This window comes from Salvelinus namaycush, chromosome 11 (assembly GCF_016432855.1).
Source record: "Salvelinus namaycush isolate Seneca chromosome 11, SaNama_1.0, whole genome shotgun sequence".
NCBI lineage: Eukaryota > Metazoa > Chordata > Actinopteri > Salmoniformes > Salmonidae > Salvelinus > Salvelinus namaycush.
The window spans coordinates 18,657,487-18,669,906 of record NC_052317.1 but is presented as its reverse complement, the minus strand read 5'-3'; the positions used below and the strand labels follow the sequence as shown (position 1 = coordinate 18,669,906).

Sequence of the window (12,420 nt, the reverse complement as noted above, 5' to 3'; positions counted from 1 at the left end):
CATTTTGACCAGTTTGGTTTAAGTTGAGTGAAATGGTTGCTGGTTGCCTTGGCCAAATTGTATGTGACTGTACTGTATGGGTGATCAGTTATGGTTGCTGGACTGACACCATGTTGACCAGTTCGATTGAAGTAGAATGTAAACGTTGCCTGGGTAGGCCTGGGCCTGGCCAGATGCGTACCTCCAGTGTCCATAGCGCTGTCGTCCTCTACCCGGCAGGTCTCAGTGAGGGTGGTGAACAGACAGCCGATGGGATCCAGGGGGTGTCCCACCCAGCCCTCCAGGTTAGTAGTGCTGGTCATCCCCTTCTGGAGCAGCTCTGACACACACAGGAACAAGATCAGACCGCATCATACTATACATCTTATCACATGAACAAAAGTAGAACAGTATTCAGGTAGGGCTAGGATATTTTCCTAACCATATTAAAACGCAGGGCCCCAATAATAGGCTACACAACAAGATGACACCAACATACTGTACATTGTATTTTAAAACGCATTAATTCTGTTACGTATGGCCCAGAGGCTCACCTAATGAGAACAGTGAACTGTCTCCAGGCAGACAGGGGGCGCTACCTTTCTTTTGGTGCTTGTAGATGTCCAGCTGACGGTGCTGCTGCAGCCGGAGGGTGTTGATGATGGCCACGCCCAACCGCAGTGCCTCGCGGGGGTAACCATGGGAACGCAGGGCATCGACCCGCGCGCACGCCGTGGGGACGTGATCTACGGCACAAATCACATGACACGGGCTTAGCACAACACAATGTCCAGGCAGGCTGACAGGCAGGATGCAGCCTCAGCAGAAAGAAACCCACTACTCTGATACCCAGGCTTAAGTTGCATAATGAGGACAAATCTTCCCCCGGAACTTGCTTACTCCAGCTCCAGGATTCAGTGGAAGTGGAATTAAAGGAGGCTTAGAACACTAAACAGGGGTGGTGTTCAGAGAGGAACATTTGAGCCCCAAACCCAAGAACTGGCACTGAACAAACGGACCACTATCATGGCACAGAGGTTAAACTGCCAGGAGCTGGGCTTGTGTGTGAGGTTGTATGTGCGTGTGTCTGTGTATATGGTTTAAAAACATATACTGAGAGGGCCTTCCAGTACCATCTGGAATTGATATAACATCTAGTGCTAAGACTGTGTACTGTGCAGACCAGATCCAATCTGGTCGTGTAATTCTCACCTAGCCATAGAGGCAGGCCCTGGGGGTTGAAGAGCAGACTCTCTCCCTCTCTCTGGTAGGCTGGGGACATGTAGTAGTCACAGCTGATGATCCTCTGCAGGTGGCTGTCCTGCCAGTGGAGATCACAGGCCTCCATGGCCCGCTTGAACACTGTCCGTCTGGGTCGGGCCAGGGAGTCTGGAGGGGGACATACAGGGAGGGAGACAGAGCACAGCGCAAAAAAATATCTTTTATTAGTCATATTTTGAGTTGAACTACTTTTACTAGAGACAACCAAATCAGAAGACAACAAAAACAGTGCATCAGAACCATGGTTTGGGACAGGGAAGGGATGTAGCTGTAACTCAAGTGGAAGTGTACAGGCCCAGTGTGAGTACTCTATGTGTAGGTATACCAGTGTGTGTTATTGCTACAGACTGCGACTGACCCTGGGCGAGGTTGCTCTGTGGTAGAGCGTTGGTAATGTTGGGCAACTCACTGCCGTAGTTGCCGTCCTCCAGGGGACAGATGTCCATGTCGCCCCACTTCTTCAGCTGCTTCAGCCAGCCGCTCTTCTCCTCGCTCTTACAGTGCGGGTTCAGCACGATGCACACCCACAGGGCACCTGGAAAATGACAAAGGTCAGGGGGCAAAGGTCAATGGGAGAATAACCATTGTTTGACTACCTGGGTATGGAGAAGGAGCCATAACAGCAGTTAATTATCCTATGTTAATGTATATTTGGGTATGGAGGAGTGAGGAGTCGAGGACCTATACAATACAGAAATCATATTTAATCCAGCATAGAGTCCTCCTATGCTAATATTGCACGTGAGCCATAAAAGTAATTTGTAACCCAGGTTGGACTGTATTAAAGTCTCATTTTTAAATCAAAAGGCCCAGGGTATATTGGGACATGTGACAGGTATTTAGTATAGCCTAAGGAATGTGAGTGGTAAACTAGTTTAGTTCCTTTCACTACCCCATCACCAGCTAATACATGACCAGAATTCTCCCCCTTCTGTTTGCTTCCTTTTAAACCCTCGTTTCACAGCACTTTGTTAGGGTGCTCACTCCTGATCGCACTAACAGCCCGTTAGTGCAGCACGGTCGCTTTAAACCCTCCAACACCACCACCACCTTTGATTGGGCACTTTGGTGATCATGCTGACAGCCTGTGGCAGTCCTAGCCAATCAGAGAGCCCTGTCCTGTCGCTCCCCGGTAACTAAACATAACCCCTGAGCCGGGGTTTATCCTGCGGAGGAGAGGGGCACAGCAAACCTCTCTCTGCTCTACTGTTGCTCTCCAATGAACTTCCTCAGGATGTGTAGTGTGCAGTCATCGACCCCTTTAAAATGCCCCGATCAATACCAGGGAGGTTGAAAACCCCATTGATCCCAGCCCTTTTTCATGCAATCCCAATCGAGGTGAGTGCTTGGCCATGATGTATGCACTGCTGCACAGTCACCGACTGACCCACTGATGTGGCCACACGCATGGGGATTTAACGGGCAGGTCGCAGTGCACACACACACACACACACACACACACACACACACACACACACGAGAGAGATACCTCACATCACATGTACCATGGTGGCTTTACAGTTAGGTAATAGTTACATAGCTGTGCTGATCGAAGTGGTGAGGCCACATTCCGTTTGGAATTGCTCTTTGAGTAGCAAGGTTTTCCAGCTGTGTTTCAGGACCTGCCAGTACCCACAGTGCTTTGGACAAGGTTTTAAACGGAAGCAAATCAATAATATCCAAGCAGCAATAAGACAGTTGGTCAGTTACCATTTCTATAAATACCCTCTTCATAACGCATTATGTATGCATGTATAGTCTTCTGCAATGCATTATAATGCAAAACATTGGGGCTAATAGCCGCTCATAATCATCTAGAACTGTGTTCTGTGTGAATTGGACCTCTACACTGTACATTTAAGAAAGTGAGAGGGACTTACCCAGTTCGTCCCATAGCTGCCGGCACTTGTCCGTCATGCCTGTCCCCTGCTGCCGCCACAGAGCGAGGCGAGGGTCGGCCATGAACTGTTCAGTGATTAGGGTCAACATCCTGGCACCGTTAGAGTCACGCATCCGCAGCATCTCCCGCACCTACAGAAAACATTCATTAATAGACCGTAATATACAGTGATATTTTTGTTTCTTTTACCCCCTTTTCTCCCCAATTTCGTGGTATCCAATTGGTAGTTAGAGTCTTGTCTCATCGCTGCAACTCCCGTACGGAGGCAAAGGTCGAGAGCCGTGCGTCCTCTGAAACACAACCCAGCCAAGTCACATTGCTTCTTGACACAATGCCCGCTTAACCCGGAAGCCAGCAGCACCAATGTGTCGGAGGAAACGTAGTATACCTGGCAACCGTGTCAGCGTGCAGTGCGCCCGGTCCGCCACAGGAGTCACTAGTGCGCGATGGGACAAGGACATCCCTGCCGGCCAAACCCTCCCCCTAACCCGGACGACGCTGGGCCAAATGTGCGCCGCCCCATGGTTCTCCCGGTCGCGGCCGGCTGCTACAGAGCCTGGACTCAAACCCAGAATCTCTAGTGGCACAGCCAGCACTGCGATGCAGTGCCTCAGACCACTGTGCCACTCGGGAGGCCCCATCCGGGATTGATTTTGATACTGAATGTTCAGACAGAGACAGACAGACAGCCGTACCTTGGCGAACATGGAGTTGAGCTGCTTCCCAGAGCCATAGTACCCTCCCTGAGACAGGAACAGTTTGACCTGCTCCCTGACCTGCTCCTCGTCCAGGTGCCAGCAGTTGTCATCATCGATGCTGGCCCCTGCCGTGGGGTCCGGGGCCCCTGGGAAGACAAACAGAAAGACAATGTCAGACCAAAGAGTAAATTAAACACATAACCAGAAGCTAGGCTCCAAAAACATGCCTTATATCAATCCCACCTCAAAACTAACCTCATAAGACATCAAACCAGGATTTTGTTAAATATTTTTCTAATTAAGCAAACACCGAAAGAACAGGAACAGAGGGTGAACCCTAGGTGTGTTGGCGTCCTATAGGTAACCCCAACACCCATTTGATCTGCCTAGAACTACCAACTGAAGTCCTGCCAAGGCACTGTTGCATCCGAACGTTCACATTCCACAATCAAAGCCCCAACTCATAGCATTGTCATGGGGGGCTCCCACTTCAACCCACTGACTCCCCACAGCAAACAACCTGGAAACTGGGAGATGGACTTCTTTGTTAAGAGGCTGGGGTTGGTAAATATTTAGAGTGATGTGGAGAGATGGCAGACTGCAGAGTTCCTCTGTTTTCCAGACTAGAAGGATAACAGGGGGGGGGGGGGGGGGGGGGGGTCATGCCAAGCTAGAGTAGTTAGCAACGTTAGAACGTTGGCTCGGGGTCTGACTGACTTTCTTCATTTGACTCTTTTTCAGATTTTCAGAAATGCAAAGCACCAACAGGCTGGGAGACTCAGACATCAAACAGGCTGTTTGAAGCCTCGGAGTCCTCGCTGCTGCTTTTGGTACTGCAAATCAGGGCTCTGCCAGACTGGGCCCACCTTGCTGTTCAAGCCCACCAGAGGATGATTGGGGTAGAAACTAAGGAGTGTAAGGGATTGGCAGAGGCTCTGGGTGAAGCACAATATGTGGCCATCTTGTGACTTGTAGGTCCTATAGGCTCTGAGACCCTGGCGTTCCAGGTCTACACACCGGTGCTAAATGTGAACAAACTGGTCACCAAAACGTGAACAGAGGGACCTTATGTTATGTCCAACAACATGTGTCTTTCTTACCGTGGACCTGGTTGATCTCAGAGTTGGATGAGAGGATCTCGTCGGCCAGTTTCTGGGCGGTGGGCAGCACCTCTGTGTGGTGGGCTGTGATGAGGTACTGCACCAGCTTCTGTAGCTGGTCTCTGTTCATCTGGAACAGGGTCTCTGAGATGGGCAGCCGCAGCTTGACCTGCTCTGGCTTCCTGATGCGGTACAGGGACAGTGCCACCACATGGGCGCAGTAGAAGATGTCGCGGTTACCGCAGCCGCAGGTGACCGAGGTGATCTTGCAGCGGTCGAAGCTGATGGCCACCTTGTGAGTGACCTCAGGCTCCGACTGGGAGGCGGGCTCCATGACCGTGCCACTGAGGTGGAAACCTGGAGAGACAGAGAGAGAAGACTGGTGTCAGCAGACTTGATCAACATTTAAATGACAGCTGTGATTTCACACCTTCCCCTTTAGTTCAGATGAAGGACAGTTGTGACTCCGCACCCTAAAAAAAAGTCACATGAGCAATGAAGGGGTTATCAAACCTGTCTGGCAACGTACCCACAAACCCATAGAAAGCGTCCTGCGTAGCACTATGTGATTGTTAACCTTTACAAAGAGAGCACCAATGGAAAAAAAACAATCTACCCCAAAGCACTCTGGGATTGAGGTAGCAGTATCACAATCAGTTCACGGGAAGGTACAAGTTCAAGCTACGTAACACAATGGTCTTAGAATAATAAAAACAGTGTGGGCAGGTTACAGTTCATAAAGGGACTCGAAAAGAAACGTTGGATTATCTTATCAGTTAACTACAAAAAGGGAGTAGATAAGATAGTGAAGTAGAAAGCTGATACAGTAAAATACGTCTGGACCACATGAAACAGCTTTTCAAAAGGAAATGCTCCTGCCTGCTAGCTGGTGACATATTTGTGGCTTGAAGTCAGTCATTCGGTCTGTGAGGGCCAAAGGGAGGGGAGAAAGGGAGCGCATGCAGCAGGGGGATGGGAAGGGGAAGTGTGTGTCTGATAGAAAGTCTGGCAGCTCACTTTGACTGGTAAATTATTAATGATGGAGGGAGGCCCAGAGAGGGGGCTGGGAGAACAGAGATGGATTACTATATCACAGTACCACACTAAACCATAGCAACCAGGCCTGCTACAGTCACACACACACTTCAGGGGTATGTTCTGACCTTAAACACACTCTACTCATTTAATTTCTATGCTCACTGGCTGCATGGCTATGGTAACATACATGACTACCCATAGTACACACAGGACAGAGGGTACACTACACACACCATTGATGATTATATATATATATATATATATATATATATATATATATAAATAACTTAGTGAGCTCAGCAAGTCGAGGCTTAGCTAATTAACGCCAAATGGGTTCCTGTCTGTCTGGCTTCAGAAGATCACTGCTATCATAGCGAGTGAACTGTAACAGACCTGGAATGGCTAACACACACAAACACACACACACACAAACACAATTCATTCTAGGGTTAGAGTAGTGAGACAGGGGTGCCTAATAAGCATGAGTAAAGCCTGCCGTTCTCTTGCCAAATCCCACAAAAGGCTTTTCCAGACGAGTTCTTCTGAGAAACTAGCCCCCCTCTTACCCAGTTCTTTTTTTCTTCTCCGGGGGAAGAAACGTCCAATTTACTGCCAAGCCCTTTCAGGCAGAGCCAAAACCACAGGCCCATCTGATTAAGGGGAGTTTATGGTGATGTCTGTTTTCATTTTGATAAAAGAAAAGGAAAGCAAAGGGGCTACCCCTATGTGTTGCAAATTACTCGCAGCACAATGCAGAGTTCAAAGTGAATTTGGTGAAAGACAACGATGCATTGAAACTTCCCGGCGGAGAAAATGGCGGACTTGTGTTTACCGCGTACATTTTTCTTCGAGGCATCAGCAATCAAATCTTGTACTGTACAAGTATGCTCTTGTCTATTTCCAAGGCAGTCTTGTAAAATTGGTGCCGTATATCAGTGTGACAGAAACAAGGGAACAAATTAGTGAACTAGTAAGATGTGGGACACTATTCTTTCTGATACTCTGCGTTTTTCAGCAGATGAATAGACTCAACTGGAGAATGACAGTTCTCCAGTTGTAAGGATTTGAGTTATTTCACAGCAGACCTACAGCACGTATGTCATAACCTTAACCTACCTAATAATATTAGAAACCTATGCTAAAACATTCCAACAATCCTAATGAACCCACCAGAGACTAAGGGGAAAAACTAGTCATCTCTGTTACTAACAGGACTTTGCTCTCCTCATGTCACCCCTCATGTCAACTCCGTTACTGCTCATCACCATGCTCCTCCATGGCAGCTCTGTTTGATGTAACAGTGAGCAATCGGAGTGGACAACACAGAGAAGCGAGAGGTGACGACTAATGCGTTTTAATTCTCGGTCTTACAGCTCTGAAGAGATGGGATCTAGCTCCCAGAGAGCTGATGAGAGGAAAGAACCTCTGCACTGAAAGGTTTTGTTTACAGAACAAACGTGATCTTATGAATTGAAACACGTACATGGAATACTGCTGACGGCCATCACTGTCTTTGGCAGTTGCACAAGAAGAGACGTGCATGGGGTTCAGAATCATATCAAGAGGTCTCTTTAACTAGGAAAAAAAACAAGGCCTGACAACTATAAGTAGAGTACCGCTACAATGTTCCACCTATGCAGGTCTTCTACAGAGTCATTAGTTAGACCCAGAGGCCTCTCTCACCTCTGTGGTCAGTCAGTGTATGCAGAGTGGGTGCAGACTGCAGTAAGGGGCCTGTGCTGGGGGTGATGATTAGGAGGCCCCATCTCTGTTCTGCAGTGTGTCTGAATCTGACAGTTGCTGCAGTACCACAGCCTGCTGCTGGGGTTATGAGGGGCAGGTAGGGTGGCTCCTCATCTCCTTTCACACTTCTCCCTTCAGTAGAGAGCCAGGCATCTGTCGCTGATGGACGTGAAGGGTCCTCCTCGCCTTTCAGCCAGGGGCTCCCGTTTCAACCCAGCCACCCCAACCCCCGCCCCCTCGGCTCGTCTTTTGTTGGCCGGCCACGATGCTGAATGTGATCCTGCCGTCCCTTTCCGCTGCTCTTTTCTTCATGGTCCTTCTCTAGAAGCTCAGAGAAATGGAATCCCCCTCTTCTTTCAATCCTCCTTCCTTCTGCACTGTGTGTATGTGTACTTCCTGTACCTGGCCCAGACCTTGTAAACACTGATGCTCTTCTAGATGAGGTGTGTGTGTATGTGTATGTGTATGTGTATGTGTATGTGTGTGTGTGTGTGTGTGTGTGTGTGTGTGTGTGTGTGTGTGTGTGTGTGTGTGTGTGTGTGTGTGTGTGTGTGTGGCCTGAGGAGGAGGGTCTGGGTATCGTCAGCAAAAGGAGTGTAGGTGACAGTTCAGTCACAAGGCAAGACACTGCTGCTGCATCAGTCAGTCAGTCAGTCAGGGAGTAGTAATCAACACACTGCCACTGCTAATATGGGTCAGACTGTCACTCCGCAGCAACTATCAATTGGCTCCTTGAAGAGTCCCAAGCAGGATGCCATGGCCAGCCAGGCATAGAAGAGGACAGCTGATTTTGGAGGTTGGGGAGGGCGGACGAGGAGTAGGAAGAGGTGAGGGGGAGGAGGGACCATGTGCCAGAATGTTTAACGTATACAAGCTTGTGCGGGCCGGACCAAAACAGCCCGGAGAGAGAAGTGGCTATAGAAAAACAGGTGAGGCCTGCGTCAGAGACCGGGCCAGGGGTAGCAGAGTGCAGATGAATTAGCGTGGCACCCGCCCTAGTCACTGCAGCACTAACTACAGTAAGAGGCTCTTGGCACTGCAGTGTAAATCACCAGCTCCCTGAACCTCCCTTTTCTCTTTTCCAGAACACTACTGGGGCTGTGATATCACACGATAGACGTCCCTACCCTTCTCACCACACTGGCTTTGTTCATTATGACAGCGATATGCAAAACCATCACAGCAACACAGTTAGATATAGCATTTTTTATCTTTGGTTATTCGGTACTGTTGTAATCGAGGGGCCGGGTGGGTAAAGCTCCTAAACAGATAAATTAATGTATGGTTCTGGGAGCGCTGCCAGCCCCACAAAGCTGATTTGATCCTGAGCAGAAGCACATGGCTGTCTGCCCCTGGGGAAGAGCTGTAAGGTGGGGGAGGAGCTTGTAGGATGCAGCCTGCATGGATGCTACATGAACAATATGACTGAGCCAGGGGAGGGAGGGGGTTCCTTTCATGAATCTTACTCTACACTTTATACTATCCATCCATCCATCCATCCATCCATCCATCTCAAGCGACTTGTTTTAAGCCTCTATAGGTAAAACGAGTCCTGATATGTCTGAGTAGGAGCTAGGCGGAGTTAGGCAGTAAGACATTGAGACGTCGGAGATCAGCTCATTGATCCGTATGCTGCAGTGTCTAATAGTCATAATTAATCTGAGGGGATGCTGCTACTGCAGCTCCCTCAGCCTGGGCTAGCCTGGGCTTTTAGACTCATCCACCAACCATCTGTCTACTGCAGCTCCCTCAGCCTGGGCTAGCTTGGGCTTTTAGACTCATCCACCAACCATCTGTCTACTGCATCTCCCTCAGCCTGGGCTAGCCTGCGCTTTTAGAATCATCCACCAACCATCTGTCTACTGCAGCTCCCTCAGCCTGGGCTAGCCTGGGCTAGCCTGGGCTAGCCTGGGCTTTTAGACTCATCCACCAACCATCTGTCTACTGCAGCGATGGCTGCTGGCTGGATGCAGCGGTAAGGTTATACGCGTAGGCCTTCCATAGCAGGTGAGCGAGGAAGGGAACGAAAGAGATGAGGGAGAGAGAGAACCCCCTCGTTTGTATATATTAAGGATCCTCATCAGCTGCTGCCAAGTCAACTCTTCCTGGGGTCCAAACAAATGAAGGCAAAAACAAAAACAATAAAACAGTAGATAACATTATTACACCACAATCTAACATACAACATTTGTAATACGACCATTCATATGTGTGCTCCCTCCCTCACCGCTCCACTCACTGGGTCTGCACCATCTGCCACTCCGCCGGCCCTCCCACGCGGGACCCGCCAACCAATCAGAGGGCAGTCCCTCCCCACTCTTAAACCATTAACCTCTAATCAGCCGTGGAGGCTGAGCTGGAGATCTATATGGCAAGCAGGCAGGCAGACAGGGAGCTGGGGCAGGGCCAACAGCACACACAGTACAGCCTAGGACCCCCCTCTCTCTACCCAGCCTACCCCAGCCCCAGCCCAGCTTTCCCCAGCACCCCCTCCATCTGTTCCAGCAGCAAGGAGGTTAACACAGCCACCCCTGCCCCCCACCAGTCCATCTCCACATAACACGCATGTATATGTACATTCAGCATCACACAAGGCCCCGGCTCCGCTGATCAGATAAAGGCCTGATTGATTCATTTGTGATTTCCCAACAGCACCATCATGGCCCCAGCACTGGGAGCCATGTGGGGAATGCTCTACTGGAAGTGAAGATGGCGTGTGTGTGTGTTTTATGATCATGTTTTGTAATTGAAGTATTTTGTGATGATGTGTGTGTTTGTATTGTGCAGGGCTCATTGGGGAAAAAAGAGAGACTTGGTCTCAATGGCACCCTGTTCAAATAAAAGGTTAATATTAAAATTGTCATGATCACATTCAATTTATTTCTGACTCGCTGCAATTATATGGCATGGAACAGAGGAGGGAAAAATGTTTCATCAACTGCCTTTCACTGGGCGTCCCTTAAAACACAGGCACTGACGTCTATGGAAATCTAAGATAAGATGCCTCAGCCAATTTCCAATTACCTTGTGATGTGTATTAAGCTTGTAGGCTAGTCGTTGTGTTGGTAGCATTAGCTAGCAACGCAGCACAGGGGAAGATCAGAACAATCGTTCAGCACCTGATGCCAACCAGACCTGGCTAAAGTCTATTCTACTGCTGATCATTCATAGATGCAGGCAGGAGAGAAGTCTTAGAGGAAGAGAGAAATATGAGAGCTAGAGGGAGGCAGGCAGCCTAGTGGTTAGAGGCAGGTAGCCTAGTGGTTAGAGGCAGGTAGCCTAGCGGTTAGAGGCAGGTAGCCTAGCGGTTAGAGGCAGGTAGCCTAGCGGTTAGAGGCAGGTAGCCTAGCGGTTAGAGGCAGGTAGCCTAGCGGTTAGAGGCAGGTAGCCTAGCGGTTAGAGGCAGGTAGCCTAGCGGTTAGAGGCAGGTAGCCTAGTGGTTAGAGGCAGGTAGCCTAGCGGTTAGAGCGTTGGACTTGTAAACGAAAGGTTGCAAGATCGAATCACTGAGCTGACAAGGTAAAAATCTGTCGTTCTGCCCCTGAACAAGGCAGTTAACCCACTGTTCCCTAGGCCGCAATTGAAAATAAGAACTTGTTCTTAACTAACTTGCCTAGTTAAATAAAGTTAATTTTTCTTTCTTTTTTTTAATAAAAAAGAGCAAGCGAAGTTCAAGGTCTTCATGCCTGCCATACAAAATGCAGAGTTGAGAAAGCATATATTCAAACCCCTTTCCCCAACCAAGTTAAGACATTGTAGTGGGGCAACAACAGTGAAGGTTCCTTGTGTGTTGGGGGTAAATTTAATTCCCCTTGAATGGCACTGTGCAATCAGAGAGCAAAAGGGGGAAAAAATTCAGTTTATCCAATGTTCCTCGGAAACAAACACCTGGGTTGTTCCAATCAATGCACAGTACAGCACTTCCAGGGCCTTGGTGGTGTGTACAGAAAGCTGGCCAGCCTTCTCCTCCTCCTGTGTGTGTGTGAGCAAACCTCTTACCCAAGGCCAAAATAAATAAAAAAGATAGAGATCTGGTGTTTTGCAGCCTTTGTTTGCGTACCTCGCATTGTGCCTTGGCCTTGTGTGTGGAGGGACGGAGCCGCGGTCAGCTGAGGGGCAGCTAGGGTGCAGAAGAGAAGCTGACAGCTCCCAAAAGGTCACAAAGCTGCATTTATCCCCCAATTACTGATAGATCAGGCCAGCTCAGCCCCTCAACACTACCCTGCCACGATGCTCATGTCAACCGCCTCTAGTCTCTCCAATCTCTACAGAATGGCCCCTAAAGCACCCATCTAACGCTGGATTGCTCATCTTTTAAGGCACGTTGGCCTTCTGTCATGCATTCCCTTAAAATGTAAGGATTCCTGTTAACTACGCAAGCACGCACGAAACCATCTGCCGCCATCTTGTTGTGATTGACAAGGAGCAGTCAGAGCGGCACAATGCCTCTTTTGAGGCGTGTTTGTTCTTGAAGCACGGTCTGCAGAGCTAGATAACTAAGCATTAAGAGGCTTATATTTCATAAAACTCACAAAAGCAAAACATTGCCGTCAACGATGTGAAAATGTGCAAAGAATGGCAAGTGACTAAAGACAGAAACAGGCTCTGAAGTTAACATTTGTTCTGTTGACAAAGCAAAACATTTGTTGCGCAAATACACAGAGCAAAAAAACGTAATGAA

At 48.9% G+C, this 12,420-nt stretch overlaps 1 protein-coding gene across 2 annotated transcripts in view; it reads right to left on the bottom strand.

Moving 5' to 3' along the window:
• Positions 1 to 12,420, bottom strand: part of LOC120055885 (zinc finger SWIM domain-containing protein 5-like) — a 57,588-nt gene that overhangs the window by 8,477 nt on the left and 36,691 nt on the right. Inside the window, exons 2-8 of one of the 2 annotated variants that reach the window (XM_039003921.1) lie at positions 4,959 to 5,315; positions 3,856 to 4,004; positions 3,141 to 3,291; positions 1,619 to 1,795; positions 1,192 to 1,368; positions 534 to 725; positions 182 to 319 (exon numbers count right to left, since the gene is read on the bottom strand). In XM_039003921.1, coding sequence (XP_038859849.1) covers positions 182 to 319; positions 534 to 725; positions 1,192 to 1,368; positions 1,619 to 1,795; positions 3,141 to 3,291; positions 3,856 to 4,004; positions 4,959 to 5,315 — 1,341 coding nt within the window. The remainder of the gene's footprint in view (positions 1 to 181; positions 320 to 533; positions 726 to 1,191; positions 1,369 to 1,618; positions 1,796 to 3,140; positions 3,292 to 3,855; positions 4,005 to 4,958; positions 5,316 to 12,420) is intronic. The other variant, XM_039003922.1, reaches the window with a different exon arrangement.